This window comes from Argiope bruennichi, chromosome 10 (assembly GCF_947563725.1).
Source record: "Argiope bruennichi chromosome 10, qqArgBrue1.1, whole genome shotgun sequence".
In the NCBI taxonomy this organism is placed as follows: domain Eukaryota; kingdom Metazoa; phylum Arthropoda; class Arachnida; order Araneae; family Araneidae; genus Argiope; species Argiope bruennichi.
The window spans coordinates 53,146,498-53,169,271 of record NC_079160.1 but is presented as its reverse complement, the minus strand read 5'-3'; the positions used below and the strand labels follow the sequence as shown (position 1 = coordinate 53,169,271).

The following is a 22,774-nucleotide window of genomic DNA, read 5'->3' as shown; positions in this document are numbered from 1 at the left end:
AAAAAACTTATTGCACGATGCTTTTTTAAGAAAACTGCTTTTTTTCCCCCTCCGCTTTCCATATGGTATCTGAAACACCTGATGCGGAGGAAGGGCAACCTTATCTAGTAGTCGGAGGAGGCCTATTAAAAGTGAAGTCGCCCGATTCCTCTTAGTCAAATGGATTCTAACGTGTCTCCTCGTCATTACCGCAAGAAAACCAGACTTTGTTTTTATCATTATTTTTATCTCCCTCCATGGTCATGTGTCGAAAGAAAATTAGGGAGTGATTGTATTATTGAGTGATCGACGCGAGATTTTGTGTATGTTTGTTACCGATTCGCGGGTATCCGTGTCACGAACGTCCGTTTCCATGCCACTGGCGTCGATGCAGATTCACTTCATCGGATTGTTAAATCGATCCGCCACCTCATCTCCATCTCCCTCGCAGTTTCCCCACCCGTGGGCAGCGGAAAAATGGGATCTTCTTGCCTGCACGCTGCGTGGTGTTGCTTGGGCAGAATTCCTCGTTGGTCTAAATTGAAAGAGGTTGGAAATTTCCGTGAGTGGGTGAACCTTCTGGGAGGGAAAATGCATTGTGTACTTGTTTGATGACAAGAGCTGGACAAACCCGAGATTTAAAAAAAAAAATGTGTTTTAAGACGGGGTTAGACTGACATTTGGATTTCTAAGGCTTCGCTGGAAATAGGAGTTGTATCTTGCTCATTAATGAAATAAAATATTATATTGAAAAGTAAATAAGGCATTAGTTGCCCTTATTTACATTATTATGAACGCAAAATTCTCTTATTTCGCAGTTTTGATTTCTCTGCTTATTGATTTTTTTTTTTTTTTTTTTTTTTTAAGAAATGAATATACTTTTTTTAAAGATTATCTATATTTTATATACATATATATATTTTTCAACTGAAAAAAGAGGATACCTTGGTAGAATTTTCTGGTGGGAACTGCAATGGCCTTGTAAGGGCCATCTTAACAAATTTGAACATCATAGAGTAATTTGGCTATTCTCAGAATCGTTATTAGAAAGTAGAACATATATGGCTCAACGAAAATACTCATCTAATAAAATGGTGGAACATTTTTTTTTTTTTTTTTTTTTGATCTGAACAATTTTGGATTTTTTTTCCACCATATTCCATAACATTTTTTTTTAAATTTTATATGCTTTTTTTTTGCTGCATAATTTTATATGTAAACGCATTTACTATTGTGTTTTACTTTCGTTTTACACATAAGTTTAGAATAAAAATTCATAGCAATAACAAGGGACACACTTGTAAAAAAAAATTTTGTTCTCAATAAAGCAAATAACCCACGATATTTTTGTGTTAACATTTACGAGATAGATATCAATATATATAAAAATATAAGAAATAATTCTCAACATTATTTAAAAATAACAACATTAAACTTTTAAAATTGTAATATAACATATAAAACTAAAAAAAAAAAAAAGAAAAAGATCATACTTTTATGTAGTACATACTTGTACCGTTAAATCATTAAAACTGATGCTCTAGCGTACAGTTATTTCTTTCATTGAGAAAAGTAACAGTTCAAGAAGTAATTTTTCAAGAGAAGTAACTATTACTACCCATAAAAGTTTATTATTTTTCCATTGATTGTCTAAGTATTTTTTTTAGTGGATATGCAGCTTTAAATAACATTACCAAATCAGCAGTTCTCTCATTATAAGTCCTAATCTTGTACTTTAGACATATTTAAATTTATAATTAAATACTTTTTTTGTTTCAAAATTAAAATAAAATCAGTAAATTTTTAAGAAAGTTTAGATCGCGGCTTTAGGCTAAAACTCAATTATCCTCATACATAAAAATCCTCCGAAATGGCGGATTGAATTAAAAGGTTGTATCAAGCAGTCGCTTACTGATAATCATTCAAATGTCCGATTAATTTGTAAATAAGAAAATGCGTCTTTGGTTTTGATGTTGAATAATTGTTACTTGTTCTGTAAATTAGGAAGTCTATCGGGCTTTCCGTAGCTGTTCTATTGAAAAAATTAAAAACTGGAAAAAGGATTTTTGAGCTCATGGAATTTTATCCTATTTTTAGTTCAGCTTATTTTGCATCGACATCAACTGATTAGATAAGATGAACTAAGCTGGCTAGATAAGACATGAAAGCTTATTACTAATGCTAAATATTCGTGATTTTAGTGAAGCGTCGATAATCCGAAAACTTGCTGTATGAATTTGCCTATGAAATTGAGTTGGAATAAATTCTTTCAGATATGTGTAAAATTTTAACTGAATTGCAAATAATATTATCATTTTATCTCGAATGTTTTGCTTTCTGTTGTTTAGTTTGTCAACATACATTTCATATCAAGCGTACCTGCGTAATTTTTTTATATTGAAAACAAAAGCTGAGAATAAATACATTAAAAGCCTTCAACTGTTTTGAATTATTAGAAATTGTAGGGAAGAAAGAGATTCTTTTGCTAGAATTTTAAAGGTTTACTCTCTTAAAGTATGCAATAAATGAACATTTACTATTCTTATTCGAAAAAAGTAATTTTTTTTTTTTCATTTAGATTCTGATCTAGAATTTTTTTCATATTAAATTTGAATTGCTATGTAATGAGTCATTTCTCGATCTAAATTGATTAGACTAAGATTTTAGAAGCATATTTTAATTAATTCGGGTTTTCAAGACTAGTTGTTTACTAAACTAGAAAACGTTATTTTCTTGTATGTATTTAGTGGCAAAATTTCTACCATGTCAAAAAAAAAAAAATTATTAAAAAAAGCAATCGACATTATCCAGCATTCTACTTAATTTTTTTTTCCGGTTTTCCTTTTCATATTTTAGGAAACACTATATAATATTATATAAATAATTAATTTATTTATTCAAATGAATTATTTTTGATAATTCAGAATTATAATGAATATGAATTCACTTATGGAATATTTTCGGTACTGCATAAAGATTCATATTTCCTAATATAATCTTTTAAGAGAAGAACGAACAATCATTCAGTAATATTTAAAAAGAATAAGTAGGCATTTTAATTTTATCTTAATAGTAATTCAAATTCGCTTACTCATATTTTAACATCAATGCCTAAACACTTCTTCAAAACATTTGAAAGATTTTCAGCACGTATAAACAAAGTTTTTCAAAAGTTAAAAACAACACATTGTGTTCATGGTAGTTAAACTGCTCTTAAGCAGAATATTAATTCAAGAAAAAAATCGTCTGCACGTATTTATAGAGATAGCGTTATGAATTTTAATAGCATTAACCTAGTAAAAAATAATGGAATATTTATTCAAAATATAGTGCAAGACATTTTCCTCGAGAGGGAGAAAAGATGGATAAGCTTTGTTGTTTATTTTTGATATTGTTTTATTTTTTTACTTATTTATTTTGAACTACAGAATTTTCTTGTGCTTGTTTACTGATTGAAATATAACTTATCAATTGGAAGATGAAAACTTACTTGTAATGTAAAATAAAACAGTAAAGGAACAAATTAATCAGAAAATATGTAAGCTTTTTGATAGGAATGTCATTAATTCATTTTGAATTGAAAATAGCTATAATCCATTCAATCGCTATGAAGTTGTATCTTTGGTCGTGCCATTTTCTTCAGTATATTTTTTTTATGCAAATTATTTCGATTATGAATCAGAAGTCGAAAGAAGTGGCAGCGGCAAAGGTTTCTTCACTTCGACCGTCACACCTCTTTCCTCTCCGTGCGTCATCGCTTTGAGGAAAACTGTCCGAATGTGATTGAGCAATATCTTTGGAAACCGGAGTTATGTCGAAAGTTTGGAAACGGGAGAAAGAAGTTGGATGTTTATTAATAGCCCAATACTTCCGTGTTGCGTGACTATTAGCTTGGAGAAACATCGCAGGAGGATGCTGCTCATTAATTGACTGAGGATCATATCTCAGGCAGATGATTAAGCCTTTTTGGTTCAGAAGGCTTGCATGGATTGCTGTGCCTTCTGGGGTGTCCTTTATTTATTTTGCATTAATGAAAAACTATGGTAATGATGGAATATTGATTATTAGATGTTTCGTATTATCTATACTGTTATAAATACTTTTGATGTTCTTAATAAATAAATTAAAAAACAAACAAACAAAAACCCCAAGGAAATTGTGTTGGAATAAGCAGGAATTGAAAGAAGAAACATTGTTTGAAAAGAAAAATTAACTTTTTTCTTTTATGAATGAATGAATCGTTCATTTTTTAAAGGAAATGTTATATTAAAGTCAGTTATCATTTGAAAAAAATTATTTATTAGCGATATCATATTATTGTTGTCTTAATATTTTTTTTTAATGTTTTCTCAATACTTTACGAATTTTCTTAATATAAGCATGTCGTTGTTATAAGAACAAGGTTATTTTGCTGCATTATTTGGAATTTTTTAATTTTTGAAAATAGAAAGGAAATTAGAATGAATGGGAGCAGTTTTGTAAAGCGTATAGTTTAATTTTTAAATCAAATAATTTTAGGGGAACACACTCTTCCGTTTCTCTAAATAATGTTTATAAAATCCGTTCAATCTAAAACATCACTATGATTGTCATTATTTGCTTTCACGTTTCTTAAATATTTTACGAATCCTCGAAATGAAAATACATCGTTATTTTGATAGAGTAATAACATGTTTGTTTTTATATCTCTATTAGCCATACAATTTAAAACAAATATACATTTATAATTGCGATTTCTTCGTGTTTTACCTAACCATTTTTTTTATCTCAAATGGAAATTTTACATTTCTGAATTTTCTGCTGCCGTATGTCTTAGTGGTCCATTTATATTCATTTTGCATATTTCGAAGCTCAGAGCTAACAAACTTATTTTTGAAAAGAACTTCATACATTAGCTCTTCTGCTGTGTGGAAAAAAAACCTATTTTCATCACCATAAGTCTTACTAATAAATTTTAAGCCATTCCTTCATTTTGTATATCTCGCTCTCTTCAGTCATACAACTCTTCAAATTTGTATTTCTATGAAAAGAACGTTAGCCTTCTACTCTGAACCTTCCATCTACGAACCGTGTTAAAAGGCTTCTTCGATCTCATTTCCAATTCCGGATAAGTCAGATTCTACCTTTTTCCCCCCCCTCCCACTCGGCTTTCCCAACTGAAAGAAGGGAGAGAGGGGGATTTTGAAAGACCCCCCTGACCATTACCATAGGCGCCAGGGCGCAGCCCATCTCTCTAAGCTTATTGATTGTCGCTCGGGGCTACCGGCGGCTGTCACCTGAGGCTTGGATAACGCACTCAGGTAAAGTCATCTCATTGATCCGTTGATCTGCGGCATCTGAGGTGCACGTCCGTCTGTGTACTGGATGGTAACCATGGATACAGCCCTTCCTTTCTTTCGGCTTTTTTGATTAGTATTTTATTTTCGCTTTTGTACCCTGCCTCGCAAAAAGCCAGGTAAATGAGTCAGTGCGCGATCCGCCACTAAGAGTCCGTCCCACTCACTTCAAAGGTCCCGCGCTGCATGCCTCTGGCAGCCTCAACTCAGGTAAATATTTGTATTGTTTTGGGGAGGTGGAATGATTCTTTTATCACGTAATACTTACTTTCCAGCCTCATCTCTTGTTTTTAGCCTTTCACTTATCATTTGTTATTTAACAGTTCCTCATTGCGCGCATCGAGATTATCATAATTTTAAGCTTATGAATTAAAATCCTGTATATTCCATGCGAAAATTATTTATTGTTTATGAACATTTGAAATGATTTATAATTTTTAGTTATGTCAAAATGGTGCACATGCTCAAAACAGAAACTGTTGCCTTGTTAGATAATAGAGAAAACAAATGAATGACTGTGTTGTATTGTTAATTTGATCAATACTTGTGATTTGTAAATGCAGAAAAAATATTTTTGTTTTGATAGTCTATAATAAGGAAAGAGTATATTGTTGATAAAAAAAATCGTGCTATCCTGGAAGATTTATATAGAATTTGCTCATTTGAGGTTCATTATTTTGTTTTCCGTAAAATTCGTTACCGCTTGAAAAAAAATAAATCAAAAAATATTTTTTAAGTCTATCCTTTTTATGGATAAAAAAAAATTGAGTTGCAGGTATTTATTTACGGTCTTTTCTCATTTCTTTTCTTATTGTATCTTTAGAGAGATCAAAAAGCCCAGGAAAAAAATAGTGGTATAAGTTTAAATCGTTTCCGTACTTATTTTGATAATCAAAGTTTTATGCAAGAGAGAATATATACGGTTAATACTGCTTCTTTACTTGTAGAGCAGTTTGAAAGCGAAAAAGAGGAGTAGAAATGTCTTCAGATCAAGTTTATAAAGTTTCCCCTTGTCGAGATTTTTTTTTTTTTTTCTTAATTGGACTTTGGCATCTGCTCAGATTTGTTTCGTTTTTAGCTTTCTTGGAAAGAATGTGCCAAAGTTTGTAATGACCAATCAAAACCAAATTTGTATTGATAACAACAAAGTTTATACTCTGATTATTAGAAGAAAAAAGTCAAGATGGCTTATCGATTTCGTTTAGCAGTAGAGCATGATGTTTTTCGAAATTAATATTTTTCTAAAAACATCTGCTCTATTGCATAAAACTTTGTGTTTCTTTATTCTGTATTAAAAGCATCTTGATCATTGAGGAGTTTCTCTCCATTTTCATTTATCTTATCGTAGAATAGCCTCGTTTTCAGAAGAATTTGATTTAGAGACCAAAGCTTGATTTGCCCCACCCCCTCTTGCAATTGTGTTACTACAAAGCATTTTTTTAAATTTTTTTATTATTATTATTGGAAGTGCGTGTGAACGTATAATTTTAATCTAAAGTTTAAATGCTTATGTGTTAATTCATGACCTAATATAATTTTTAAATCTTATCCTTAAATGAAATCACAACCTTGATGGCCGATGATTGTCATCAATGGTATGTTTAATTTTTTTTTTAACAATATGTAGATTTACGTTTTTGTATTATCGCTTCTGTGTATACGAATGGATTTTAAGTGATGTTCGTTTTGATATACATTGTTATGTCGAAGATTAAATATAAAATATATCGGGCATTTTTAATGCAATTTTGATAAGAATTTTGAAAAATTGTAAAGAGTATTTTTCCCCCATCTTTTGTCTGCAAAATATTTCTTACCATAAACAAGTTTAATTAATTTCTTTTCAGAAAAAAGTATTTAAGTTTTAGTATTTTTAAAGACCTTCTTAGCTTAGTAGTTTTAATAAATATATTCCGAAATAGCCAGAGCCTGACTAAGGGAGGGACGTACGGGGAAGTTGCCCCGGCCCCCACATCAGAGGGGGCGCCCAAATCGAATAGAAAGGTTATTTTATGTTTCCTCCTTTAATGAACTTTTTTTTTACTTTATAGCTATTTAGGTTCTAGTCAATTTTCTTGTTAGATATCTATAATGAAGTAGTGAAGCATGGAGGGGGGGGGGCTAATTAGGATAAGTCGGACCCTGGAAATAGTATTATTTAATTATTTGAACTATTTTAGTTCTACTTGAATAATATGAGCGTTGATGGATAAATATAAAGCTTCTAATCGAAATGGTTAGCAATAGTGCTTAATTTTTTTTTTTTTTTTTTTTTTAGTTAAGCTTAAAAAAGAATTTAGATTATTTTTTTTTAAATAAAGTTTTTCCCGCCTTATCTGACACATTTTTGCTTTAAGTACAATTAAATTTTTATTTAAATAATCGGCTTTATGATAACCAACCAATATAATGAACGATATTCCTTCACATTTTTTAAATAACTTAGAATAACGAATTTTTTACACTTTTTTTATAAAGATATCTATTTAATTTATTGAATAGAATATAATGAAAAAAAATGAAATTCTTGTATACTGGCTATAGTCCAAAGACTTTGTATTTACCTGAAAGTTAGCATGACTTGTTGTTCTTATGATTTAATACGGTGCTCCACTCAACTACTCGAATTGTGAAGTGACTAAACAGGTGAGAAATCACCCGCATCCAGAGGCAGGAGTCTGAACTTTCGCAAGAGGGAAAGTAAAGGAAGGAAAAGCCAGCTGCGCAGCACAGTGTAATAGACTTTTCGTAAGCACGGGCGACTTTGTTGCTGTAGTGATTTTAATGATTTTGGAGTTATACAACAAGGATTGAGTTTGGATTTGTCGTAGTATTCTAAGAGTTAGTGTTTGCTAATCATGTCGTCTGCTATTTTAGCTATACATAAACTAATTTGATGTGTGGCAGTAATTCCGTTTTTGTAACAAGAGAAATATTCTTATTTATATAGTGTTGCTTAGAATCGAATATTTCAATTATGTTAAAGGCTTATTATTGCCTTTCGTTTACTTGACGTTGGAGTAAAATAACGTTATTCTTGCTGTTCAATTTTAATTAAATCACCATTTTCATTTTTTTATAGCTAACTTGAATTCCTAATTTATTTTATTCGCAAAAATCAGTATCGTGCGACATTCAATTAAAGGATACTTTATTTTAATTTTATTGCTTTTAAAATGCGGAATTTGTTTAAATATGTTTAAAAAATCAAAGGCACAGTTTTAAAGAAAAAAAGTTTTGTTTAATTGTTATAAGTGCTCTTTATTATTTCATTATTATTCGATAATACAAATGAGTTTCACATTTTTTAATTACAGGATATGTGTTGCAAGAATTCAAACACGTTTGTGTAAAAAAATTTTTTTTTCAAACTACCAATTATATTAAATGTAATTTTTAATACAATGTAACTTTTTTTAAAAAATCGGTGTACTGACATTTTTATATCGTTCTTCGAATTCTCACTTTTAACTGAGATGGTGATAATTCTATCATTTTTTCTTGAAAAATATTTTTTTTTTTTGCCTTATTGTTTTCCTTTTTAATTAAATTATTATTAATCTTTTATTCCAATTTTCATGGCGTTTGCTCTTTTGAAATAAACCAAGAATCCTGTCTTCCATGTTATTAATTTTTCAGTAAGCATAGCAACCTTTCGTTGCGTCTCGCGACATCCAGCTAAATTGGTATTATTTTTCCTTTTCGGCGATTATTTTGCGGATTATTGACCTAGAGCAACGATGGATAGCGGAGTGGCTTATTTTTATCTTTCTACCTTCATTTCTAAATAAATAGTCATAGTCTGGGAAAAACCACTAAGTTTGGAAATATTCGAAAAAAAAGAAAGAAAATAAGGAATTGATTTTATTAATTATGTACTTATTTAACTTGACTTAATTATATGCAAACATGGAATTGCCCCGACTCAAAAAAAATAATAAATAAATAAATAAAGGATTTGTTAAATTTAATGAAATAATTTTTTTCAAGAAACCATTCTATTGCTTTTGTAATATCTTGTTGAAAATTTTAAATCTTTAGATATTTCTATGCATATTTGTCTGGTAATTTAGGATCGCAATAAAAGGCATAGTATTTATGGTACAAAAGTTGGTTTAATCTAATTAGCCCTTTCAGCATTTGCTATAGAATTTATTTCCAAAAATCGCTGATGTGATTAGTAAATAATGTTAAGCGATAATAATTATATTTGTTTTTATTATATATATTTTATATTTATTGCAAAGAAAAAACTTTTGATTTAACTTCTATTATAAAAATTAAAGCAAAGTGGCGAAGACTTTGGAAAACTATTTATTCATCATTAGACAATTTAAAGTTAGTAAAAATTAGTAAGTTAGTAAAATAAAAAAAATTCATTAAGTAGGAAAATAAAATTGATATATATATATATATATATATATATATATATATATATATATATATATATATATATATATATATATATATATATATATATATATATATATATATATATATAAATAATGCATTTAAGTTTTATTGCCAATATATATAAAAAGCATAAAAATTTTGCTTGATATATAGTTTCGAATTTAATTAACTGATTTTTATTTATTGAACGAGTATATATGTCAGACACTCCGAAATAATTTGCTTTGTATACTTATCAAGTATTTTTTAGGATAAATGACGTATCCTGTGTTTACTTTCCCCCTAATTTTAATTTATTTAATCTTTGATTTACTAAATTGAATCGAGCAATGTGATAAATATTACCATGAAAAGAACTATTAAAAGCTGATACTTGATAAATTTGGAAACTTCTGCAGTTTGATAGAAGTATTATTCTAGTTCAGTTTTTGCAATGCATTTTAACTTGAAGTATTTTTACTGTCTGCTCCTTATCAGATGAGCTTCGCGCGTTTTTCGGTTGCCATAGTAATTAGCGTGATGTGTTTGATTTCAAGAGTATTAGCTTTTTCCATTAAACAAATGTTTCAGAAAAGCAGAGCATAATTATGATTTAGCTAATGTTGATGGCTATTAATTTTGAAACATCAAATAATTCTGTACAGATTGTTGTCTTTGTAAAAACTCCACATGTTTTTTTTTTTTTTTTTTTTTTTTTTTCATATACATTTAACGTTTTTTGCTAAAGTTTGTAAAGTTTTTGAGAACAACATTATTTAAATTGATTTTCCCATATATTATAAGGAATCCGAAGAAATTAATGTTTAAGTAAAAAAAAAAAAAAAAAAAAAAAAACGTATGTTATTAATACTTATGCTTCAAATAAATATTTAATTTTTTTTTTTTTTACTTACTGATTGTTTTAACGTTTAAATGTGATTACTAACATATTTAAAAATTTCAAAATGCTGAAACATTCTAATTATCAAAACGAATTAAACTGGAACTTTTTATGGCAGGTGCCCAAATTATTAGAAATATTAATTTTTTGTGAGTCCGACAAGGCAGTTTGTTGTGATATATGAAAGGACAGAAGGTTAGCACTCTCCTCGACAAAGACGGAATAGCCTCTGGGCCTGTAACACACATATTCGGTTAAGGCACAGGCGGCCTACTTCTTTCAAGGCAGTTTGTTATTATTTCACATAAATATTCTTCTAAAGGATTGAATTAAGAAGTGTAGTTAGAAATATTCTTTGCTTAATGTTCTCAAGAATACTATTCGATTTAATTATTTACGAACGGATTTATTATAGTATTCTTTAGAATTTATTAAATGATTTTATATTTTCTGCTTAATTTTTGATTTTGAAATAAAATTATATATAAAATTAAAAATAAAAATAAATCGGATCATTTATTTAGAATACTGCATTTAAACTCATTTACACACACACACACACACACAAAAAAAAAATATCTATAAATCTGACAAATAGTTCCCAAAATATAGGAATGTATTAACTTTTCAAATGTTAGTCATTATGTATGGATCAGTAACATCAATAAAATATTAGCTTTTCTATTCTGTGAATGTTCATTTGTTATTGCCACACAGAATCCGGCATCCAAATAATGTGGGAAACATTATCATTTTGTCTTCTACATTAATACCTTTATGTAAGTTCTAAAACTATATGAAACGTACAAAATCTATATCTATTGGAAATTTCAATTTTGGAGTTTCTTCTTAATAGATTATATATACATATATATTCTTTTCCGAACTGAATTTTTGGCAGGACTCTTTTGATTATAAGGTTAGGGGTGGGGGTTTCTATTAAAAGAAATTTGTTGTTTTGTTTTTTAAAAACTATTGTAAATATATCCCAAATTTATATTTAATAGACGTATTTACGCATTTTTACGTAGACATATTTTCCCATGCGTATTGTTTAAATAGCCATTGTCGCCTATATTATATCTTTTGAATTTCATTCTGCTAAAAGTATATAAAAAGGGGGAGGGGGGGTTGTGGCTATACGTTTTTTATTTTTGCTTATAAAAAATTATAATTATGTAACATAAAAAAATTTGGTCTTGAAATTTGATAAATTACATAAATTTGAAATCACTTGAAATTCGAATATTTGATAGCAATCTTTGAATACATCTTTTGAATTTCATTCTGCTAAAAGTATATAAAAAGGGGGGGGGAGTTGTGGCTATACGTTTTTTATTTTTGCTTATAAAAAATTATAATTATGTAACATAAAAAAATTTGGTCTTGAAATTTGGTAAATTACGTAAATTTGAAATCACTTGAAATTCGAATATTTGATACCAATTAACATTTTAGAACCCACCGAGACTGAAAAAATAATGTTAACATTTTAATATTTATAGGCTGATATGTGTGTAAATTGCAACATGTGTGACGCGGGAGCTCTAAATGGTTTATAGGGCAGGTTATTGGTTTAGAACTAGGTAACTTAGCAAATATTTACCTCCTGAATAATAAGTGGTACTTAAAAATTTTAATTAAAAAACTATCGTCATTTTTACATTTTATAAGATTTATACATACTCGCCTTACAACGATATAAAATATGTTTTTGTGCGCACATTATAAATAATGATTAAATTTTTAAGGTAACATAAAAATAGATGAATAAAGCTGGAGCATTATTATGCTACAATATTTCGAGCTAGAAGTTCGAATTTTAATTAGTTTATTTATTAAAAAATTATATCTTTTGTGAGAATGTGGATATGGTGGGTTCAGAAAATGCCATTGGCCGATAAACGAAATTGGTCTTTTTTGTAAATATTTGCCAAATTTTTTGTTTAGCAGACAGGTTTTTTATTGTTTTTCGTACTTGTTTAAATCTGCATTAATGTATTTTTTTTTTTTTTTTTCCTTCTGAAACTTGTAATTATCATGCATATTGTTGCAATCTTATTTAAAACTATTATTTAACTTATTATATAACTTACAATTTTCTTTTGCAGTGGCTTCTAAAACAAAAGTTAAATTTGTCAGTAAACGAGTGATAAAGAAACCCCAACTAAAAAAGAAAAAGAGAGTTTTAAAGCAAGCTGTGAAAGCAAAACCTATTCTGAAAAAAATAAAAAAGGAGAAATCATCCGAGGAAGAAGTAGAAGTCAAAGTTCCTGAAGTTATTGTAGAAGTGCCTGATAAAGTTTCTTTAAATGAAGTTGAACATGGTATGTATATATGACAGAAATTTTATGATTAGTAAAAATAAACTATAAAAAGAGAACACTCAATTCGATTTTTTTTTCTAATATTTACCTAGAGTATATTTTTAATACTCTTTTTAGTTCAATTTTATAATTTTGTTTGAACTTTTCTCCTTAAAGAAATGTGATTTTTATGCACTTAGCATCAAGTATAGTATTTCTGTTTCCTCATATGAAGAAAGTTTTCCCAAGAGGAAACTATAGAGAAAAATACCATTAGAAATGAACGTTTCTATAAAATTATGTAAGAAAAAAAAGAAATCAATGAAATTGTAAAAGTAGTTTTTATGGCAATTTAAAATTTCTGGTATTGTTTTCTTTTTTAGTCAAAAGACAATGAGATCATTGGACAGAATGCATCATAGGACATAAATTAAACTGTTCAACTTGTCTTAGATGTTTTTGTTTAAATTAAAAATTTAAAAAAGAAGTAATAAAAAATGTTTAGATGATTTTTTATAGTTTATAAGTGCTTTAATTCATCAAAATAGTCAATTAAATACACACAATTTTAGAATCAATTATTTTGTTAACTTAATCTAAATTTGACTTTAAATATTCTGTTGTCATTCTGTCAAACAACAATTTGTAAATATTACTATAAAACAACTCTTCCAAAAAGGGATTTACATTAATTCAAATATTATTATATGTTTGCATTGTAATCGATCATTTGTTGGTGAATTGGTTATTTGAAAAAGCTCCAATACTGAATGTATATATTTGTATTTCATTACTCACAAAGGCATTAGGTGTAAAGTAGTATAATTTTTTAATGTTCTCTTTGTAATACAATAATGAGAAATGAAGTCAAATCTCTTATTGATGTAAAACTAGAGAGAAATCTAAATGTATTTTTAATATCTATGCTTGTTTAAGTTATCATTAATAAAATTTATTATTTTAGAAAATAAAAAAAAAACTGCAATATTAGCACATAGTAAAAAGAAAGTTTTACAAATAGGGTAGTAATAACTTTTTGTAAATATGTGGTATTTAATAATCCGTTTTGATCTTTTTTATCAAATTAAAATGGATTAATTATTTTCATCTGTATAAAAACAAAATTTTAATATTAAAAATTTTTGCCTTTTCTATAACATTTTACAAATATGTAACAAATGTATTTTTTAATAAAGCTAAAACTTTCCATACTTTTAAATTGATTTTTTTGTTGGAAAGTTGAAGGAATAGTATTATTATTTTACAAATGAAAGTTGCTGTTATATTTTTTATATATAATTTCTAAATTGTCAGAAACAGGCATATTCCATCAATAATCAGAAAAATAGTTTAAGTAATGTGTAATGCTATGTTTCACAATGTTTGAGTCAATAAATATTACTGCTGAAAAATTTTCATAAATTTTTATGCTGTCTCCCACACTTATTAAGGATATTTAGTCACATTATTACTAATATACTACAATGTTTAAAAAAAAAAAAGTCTCCCATTCTTCTATGATTAAAAGTAAGCAAGTTATGAAGTTTAGACCTTTTGAAGGTCACTTCAAAGATACTTGTACAATCAAAAGCTCTGTATCTGTGGATGGTCGTTGATGGCATCCTATATAGTCCTAATATGTGTATATCTTTTCTGACCAAATTATTTGTGAAAGAGTGTTTAATTTCATTTGCTATAATTAGAGAAAAAAAAAGTAAAAGATACGCGTTAAAATAATATTTTTCTTTCTAAAAATAAGTAAACATTTTTGTAATTTAATATAATTCTGCCACTTTCAAAATAGATTAATAAAAAATTTTATTTACTTTTTCTCTCAGTTTTCAAAAAATACTACAAGCAATAAATGTGACAAAATGATGTAAAGTTTAGTTCTTGGGTTAAACTTTTAATTGTATATATTTTGCATGTACATTGTACAATTAATGCATCACCTGTTCTATTAATCACTCAATTTGACAGTAGGGAGAAAAAAAAAGATTTAATTCTCATTAAAGAGTGTAAAATTTTGGACAACTAATCATAATTTCCAGTCAATCTTCATGTTCATAGACTTGACTTGGAGTTTTATTTTTTGTTGTCATACATTTAAATGCTTTATTCTGAATATTAATATAGATATTCTGACTAACTACTTCAACATTTATTTAGAACTCCTCCCAGCTGTTGCAGCCGAGGAAGTAATCTCGAATACAAACGATTCTGTAAATGGCGAAAATGAAGAATCACTCGAAATAGATGAAGGGGAAGGAATGCTAGTGATAGATGAAAAACTTGATGAAGATCCTGAACAGGCAGAAAATGAGCAAGATCATGATGAAGTTCCTACTTCTGAGCTGAATAATCAAATTACTGTTGATGAAAATCATAATGAGTCAGACAATACTGCAAAATTAGCAGTTGAAAACACAATGGTAAGAAAAATTTATTTTCTTACTCATTTATTTAATAAAGTGTCCTCAGTTAAATAAAACATATGTTCTAAATTGAAGCATTTTCCGCATTGAAATATTGGACGATATACTGTAAAATACTACATCCAGTGTAAACTGAAATTTAAATTATAGTTTGCTTATTCTAAAATAAAATTTTCATTTCTTGAGGTTCATTCATTTATTTTATTATTACTTCACCCATTCAAAGCTACCTTTATGGTCAGGTATATGTTGTATACAAGATTCTCATTCAGTGTAGTTCTAACCTTTCAGAATTTAATTCTAGTTAAGTTCCTAAATTACATAGCAGCTAAATTCTAAACCGTTAGAGTTAAGCACATGCTTTGACTTTAAAAAAAAACTTAAAATATATTTCTTTATATAATTTAATGTTATTTGAATCAGTATATGCATTTCTGATGAAGTTATCAACTGTCAGTTTTTTTAAATATCCCAGATCTATTAGACAGTTATATTTAGCAAAATATTCCTAGTACATTAATATTTTAAATAAAAGAAGTCCTCATCTCTTTTATCTATAGCTGGCTAAGTTGTGAAATTTTAAATATCGCCTTTTTATACGATATTAGACTTTTTAAGTGACTCTCTCAAGAAACATTGCCAATCAGTATTTCAAAGTACCATTGTTTGACTTAAAATAATGAAATTTAATGCTTAATCCATGGTCTGTTTTTAATCACATTAGAATGAGCTAAAAAAAATTTGTTTAAGTGTATTAAGAATATTTTACTGAATATAGTTAATAAAACAGTAGAATTGCAGAAAAATTACAGTTGCCTAATTTTTTTACAGTACTTTTACTGACTCAAATAATAAATATATATATAATTCTATATATCAGTAAGGCATTATAAATATATGTCTAACTTATAAATTTGTTATTGAGCCATGATTAGAATAGTCAAACGGTTATAACTTTTTCATAAGTTCTAACTATGTGAATTGCTTTAATTTTTCTTTTATTTTCAAAGTTATATTTTATTTTACTTTTGCTTAATATCGCTTCATTCTTCTTATGTGATTATTATGCCATAATATTATTTGTTGCTCCAAGTGATGGAAAAGGGGGGGCTCATCTTTTTCTTTTCCTCATATATAGATTATAAACGTGGGCTAGTTTCTTGGATGTCAACTTTTAGCCATTTTATTTGCTCTTTTTCAATTCTGGTAGTAAAAGGCTTTAACTGTTTTCTGACTCTTGATTCTAATTAAGAATTGTAAATATAATAATAAGCTACTTATTATACAGTTGTATTACTATTACAAAAAATATCCTATGCTTTATTACTAGTAAATTTTTTAGTGCTGCTAGTAAAGTTCAAAATAAGATTTTATCTTGCTATATTCTGAAAGAAATTTATAACTGAAACGTTTAAACAAAACTTTTACCTTCTGAAAATGATGTTCCTAAGAAATTTACTGTTCTCAGAAGAAAAACTAAATCACTATCAAGTATCACTGAATAACTGTTATAGTCGAATATTTATGTACCCATAAATAAGACTTTAATGTATCTTAATTTCTAATTTTTATGGGTTTATTTATTTATCCTCTAATGCAATGTCTTTATCTCATTTTAGGGTGATACAAATATGAGTGTTTCAACTGTTCAACATATCTGCACTATTTGCCACACGGCTACAGAATCAGCTTCAGCTCTAACAGCTCACATGAAGCAACACAGCATTACTAATAATCAAATTCACCAGTGCCTAATTTGCTCAAAAAATTTGAGCTCGGCAAGCTCTCTTGATCGCCATATGTTGGTTCATTCAGGAGAGAGGCCCTTTAAGTGTAAGCTTTGTGATATGTCATTTACCACAAATGGAAACATGCATCGTCATATGCGTACTCATGGCGACATTGAGACATCAAATGAAAATGGTAAATCTCTTGATCTTAGGAAGAAGGAGACAGAAAAACCTGAAATGGGTGATCCTTCTGAATCAAAAGTTGTTGACCCAAAATTATTATGCCCAGTTTGTGGCAAAGCTTTCTTATGTAAATATGGTCTTGAAAGTCACATGGAATTCCATCCAAATGATCCAATAATGTGTCAGAAATGTGATAAAATTTCTGCCAACTATACTGCTCATACTCAGCATAAATGTGGAGAATCCTTATCATCTGAAGAGCAAGAGAATGAGTCTCAGAGTGGTTTTCAAGAGTTGACCTTCATGGATTTTACCACTGACAAATTTGCTTTAGTTTCTAAATCGCATTGTGAGCAAAATGTTAAACGACCAGTTAGTGCCTTTCAGATATTTGAATGTTCAGTTTGTAAAAAGGCCTTTCCTTGTGGAAGAGCTCTAAAGCTTCACGAGAGAGTCCACGAGTCAGAAATTGGCACATTTTGTGCTACCTGTGAATGTGACTTTGCTGCATCAAGTTTCCTTCAGTTTCATAGGTTGAAACACAGATCAGCTGAACATTGCCTTGCCCATTCATTTCAAAACAATAAGTTCAATCATGTATCTCAGAAAGTTCTTCATGATGGAAAAGAAGATTTCTTGGCTTTACTCAACTTACAAACAAAGCAGAATCAATTATCACTTATGAAGAGTTTGCAGTCATGTAAAGTAAAAGAAGATCCAGTTGAAAATTATGATTATTTTGTTCATGGTAGAGTCATGAAGAGAGATAACAATGGAAATGAAGTTGATAGCAGTAATAACAATAGTAACAATGATTTTGCTGATATTCAGTCAATTATTTCTCTTACTTCTAAAGCACCACTCATTAATGCTGCCCAAACATCCCCAATACGAGTACGTCCCGCTTCACCAGTATCTTTTCCAGCTCATCAGCCGAAATCCCCTCAAATTGCTGAATCTGCTAATGCAAGTCCAGAAACTCCGTCCAAAGATGAAATGCCTAGTGCTTCAATAAACCACGATGTGCCTGCCGTTGAATTTGTTGCTAATAATGCTCATGGAATGCATACATGTGCAACTTGTTCTCAAAAATTTAAAAATTATAATGCTTTAAAACGTCATAGCAAGATGCATGTTCAAAGAGGTTCCAGTCATTCATGTGATATTTGCTCCTATGTTAGTGTTGACAAGAGCACTCTCATCCGACACTTGCGAACACATAATGGGGAAAGGCCCTTCCAATGTGTTATCTGCAAGTATGCTTTTACCACTAAAGCTAACTGTGAGCGCCATGTCAGAAAAAGGCATAAAAAGCTTGGCAAAGCTGAAATCCGAAATGCTATGCAGTACAACCCAAACATGTCAAATAGAAGTGGATCTGATTCCTCGACTGCGGATATTGGCAATTCAGAAACAGTTTGCAAATACTGTGGAGTCGATTTCAAGTACAACAGAGTTTTGAGACATCATCTGAGATCCCTTCATAATAGCTGCAATAGTAAACCATTTAGTTGCAAAGTATGCAAATATGGATTCTCTACCAAAAATAATTGCATTCGTCATGTTCTGAAGCAACATCCTGTTTTTAAAGACAAATTGAGATCTGTTGTTATTCCAAATAATTTAATGCGATCAACAGCCAACTCGGAAACAATGAGCAGTAGTCCAGAAAATTCAAATTCTTCAAATGGAAATCCACCTGCTGTTATTGAGGATAATAATCAACCTTTGGATTTGCATCTCAATCCTGCTGATAGAGCATTAGATTTACAAATTGACAGAAGTTCTGATTATAATGTAAATGAAGCAGTTATTGCAGCTGAGAGTTTAGTGAGTTTATCTGAAGCTCCTCCTCTTCAAGAAGAACCTTTAAATCTTGCTGCTCATGCTTTGGATTTATCATGCAAATCTCAAATTCCAGTTGCTAAAAAATTGGAACCTAAACCTGCTAGTATTTTTAATTCACCACCAAGCTCTTACAAATCTGTGGGGTATATTGATCTGACAACCTCTAAATCCTCAACTCCACAAGTGCTGGTACCTGAAAATAACATTCAAATTTCACCACTACCTATGACAAATTGCTCAAAGAAAATAGAAATTTTGAATAAAAATGATCAACCTACAAGTACTCCTGGGCAAAAACAAAGATCATTTACTTGTGTATATTGTTCTGCAGGTTTTACTTTGAAATCAAATATGGAACGCCATATTAAAAGAAAGCACCCAGAATTTGCTAGGCCTACACGTAGTAGGAATTTCATACCAAGTATTGTAACCCCAAATCTACAGAAACAGAATTCAGCAACTCTCTCTGACAAAACCAGAGATGCTTTGAGACATGTATTAAGCACAAAAGTCCAGCAAGTGCCTGTTTTCAAAAATTTTAATGCAGAATCTTTCCCTAAGGTGGGTGGAACATTTAAAATAGTCACACCTGCCCATGCTTTCCTGACTCCTATCACTCAAGTTACAAATCACAAACCTGTATTGAATGTTTCTCTTGATTTAAGTGGTAAAAATGACAAAATGCAAATTATTGATATGAGTCAAAACATCTTGAGACCAGCTGAAAATGGTGATGAAAACTGTTCTGACTTGGCTAGTGTGTCTTCTGTCATCTGCACTGCTAATTCTCCTCAGTTCAAACAATACCTTGGAAAATCGACTGATATTGAAAAAATGGAAGTTAATCAGCAAGAAGATAAGAATGAGAGTATCAAAATTATGCCGGAAGTTGAAGTTCCAAAGAAAAATGAAAATGCATCTGTATCTTGTCCATTCTGCGAAAGGAAATTTCCATGGACCAGTTCTCTTCGTAGACATATTCTTACGCACACTGGACAAAAGCCTTTCAAATGTCCCAAGTGCTCCTTATGGTTTACTACTAAGTCAAATTGTGAACGCCATTTAGTTCGCAAACATGGCCATAAAGGGGATCTGATCACACGCAGTGTCCCTGACCGTCCTTATAAATGCAATCATTGTCTGACAAGTACCTTTTCTACTCAAGGAAATCTTCGTAAACATTTTTATTTGAAACATTGGACAAAAAGTTATTTAGGTATGAACTGTAAGCCAATCCAGATGGATAAGAAGAATGGTGAAATCAATGCTTCAAACTTGCCTTTTGAAAATTCCTCATCTCCAGTCAAAGTATCTGAGAATAATAATGTTTCATCTGTTACCACTCAAGAGCATAGTTACAGTCAGCTGGAAAACAAACTTGCTTTTCCTTGCAATTTTTGTGATAGCAGGTTTGGTAGCATAGCAGATTTAAGTAATCATATGTTTAAGCATAACAGTGTGATGTATATGTGTTATTTGTGTCGAAAGACATTTCCCAATCATGAAGATTGTTACAATCATTTTAAAACTTCTCATTCGTTAGTTTACATGCAGATAAATTCAGCTGAAGAAAATAGTTTGAAGTCGCCTGAAGAGGACAGTCTTGAAGATATTTCAGAAGTTGCATCACCTGATAAAAATGCAACTTCAGTGGCTTGTATGGTATGTTTTCAAAAAATGTCTTCTGTTGAAAATCTCCAACAACATTTTAAAAGACATTTGTTGAAAGACAGGCAAACTGAAAATCAAGAACAACTCCTTTCAAAAGAATCTAATCCACAATCTACTAAATCATCCTTAATCACTTCCAAGCTTTCACCTAGCCCCATGCCAAAAAAACAACGCTTAGCTCCCAAAAATAATAAAAGAGGCAATTCTTTATTGCACATGTTTGCAGAAACTGAAATATCCCATTCCAAAACTGACATTGTTTCTCCTGAAGAAGGGTCTGATTTGATCCAAAAGCTCCTTGGCATTCATGATCCCAAAAAAATAGACGAATGCCTGTTATCACCCGATTCTGCTGCCCAAATTCTTGGTGTTAAAAAAGATTGATTGCTGAAAATTGTATCGTTCACTGCAAGATCCATTGTTTAAATGAAGCAGTCATCATCTGTTGCTACAGGCATGAGCATCGTCTTTTGATGAACTCCTGTATATAATGTTAGGCTTTCAGAAATTCCAGTCATAAGAATTCTGTTTTTATTGAAATGGATATTTCAAATATCTGATTACTTCAGTTGTTCCTGTTTTCTACAAACAATTCAATGTAGTGTAGTTTTGCACTGTGCCTTTTACATGAGTAATTTCAAAATGAAGATTGAAAAGATTTAGAGAATAACTTTTTGTCCATTGTTGATTAATTTCAATCTATTGCCTTTAATACTATCTTAAAAATTTAGACTTCATGTTAACAGAAGTTTGATCTTGAATATCATGACAATCAAATAAAACTGTTTTTATTGATTTGACCCAAAAAGTTCAAAGTTTTAAAATGATGTATTACTTCAGTTATCATTTTTTCCGCCTTTAAAATGACAATTTATTTCCAAAGTGGTATCTAATAACAGAGGAATTTTTGTATAATGTGTTGTTGTAATATGCATTTCAATTATTGGGGGTTTTTTTCGGATTTTTTTTAATTTATGAATTATTTTGTAATTCTAGGGAAAATGTGAAGTCTTAAAAAAAAAGAATATAGGGTAATAGCTGGTTTCTAACCAATGAATTCTTAATCATCCATCGATTTTTAACTACCATTTATTTATTAGAGATACAAATAAAGCTACTAATTAATGATTATGAATGATTTATGAAGCCCGTTATTAGCAATATGATTTATTTACATTTCCTTTGAAATTAAATGTGTGGTCAATATACTTATTTTAGAGCATTAAAATATTTGATATTTTTGAAACTTAATCATAAAAAAAGGTTATCTGAAAATAGGATAAATTTTAACACTTTGCAAATACAAATCAATAATGTTATCTTTGAATTGTTAATATATTGATACAAATGAACTCGCAGATGGAAAAATATTGATAAATATGACATTTGCCATGATATTCATGATTTCTGTGGCATGCATATTAGAAATATTCAAATTGTTACCGTTTCTATATAGTGCACTTATCAAACATTTTGATGCTGTCAGAATATTTATTAGAAAAATTGTTAAATATATTCATATCAGAATTAATATTTTATAAAAAAATCATTTCACTTTACTATTTCAGATTTAAATAAGAAAATTAAGTGCTTAAATGATAACTATTAAATTATTCAAAAGAATTTTAAATAATTAATTATTCATAATCTAGATATTAATCAAAGTTTATAGCTTATGGAATGTTATTGATTGAAATGCTTAATTTATGCATTTAAATAAATCAATACAATTTTAAAAATAAAATATGTTCTAAAATAAAACTTTATTACTTTAGAAAAATTAAACAATTTTTCATTGTTGTGAATTTATAATTTTCAAAAAGAAATTGTTTGAGAAATAAAGTTGAGCATTGAAAATCTGGATCATCATTTTTAATATTTTTGAAATGAAAGAAATTAATAGAAAAATGTTCAGTACAGGCTCTTATCAAACAGTGATTAAAATTATTTCATCTGCAGAAAAAATTGTGCAGATAAATAACAATTCAAAACT

At 29.2% G+C, this 22,774-nt stretch overlaps 1 protein-coding gene and 1 non-coding gene across 4 annotated transcripts in view; both read left to right on the top strand.

Annotated features, from left to right (window-relative positions):
* The window catches only part of LOC129988012 (ras-responsive element-binding protein 1-like), a 41,680-nt gene extending 19,380 nt beyond the window's left edge, over positions 1-22,300 (top strand). The window contains exons 1-4 of one of the 3 annotated variants that reach the window (XM_056096084.1): positions 5,446-5,525; positions 12,720-12,935; positions 15,084-15,346; positions 16,969-22,300. In XM_056096084.1, coding sequence (XP_055952059.1) covers positions 15,185-15,346; positions 16,969-21,165 — 4,359 coding nt within the window. In that variant the 5' untranslated portion in view covers positions 5,446-5,525; positions 12,720-12,935; positions 15,084-15,184 and the 3' untranslated portion in view covers positions 21,166-22,300. Of the gene's footprint in view, positions 1-5,445; positions 5,526-8,053; positions 8,157-12,719; positions 12,936-15,083; positions 15,347-16,968 lie in introns of those variants that run through there. The other 2 variants (XM_056096083.1, XM_056096081.1) reach the window with 2 other exon arrangements.
* On the top strand, positions 10,782-10,904 carry LOC129989543 (U6atac minor spliceosomal RNA). The gene has a single exon (XR_008785805.1). It is a non-coding gene; the product is annotated as a U6atac minor spliceosomal RNA (small nuclear RNA).
* Positions 22,301-22,774: the final 474 nt, after the last annotated feature.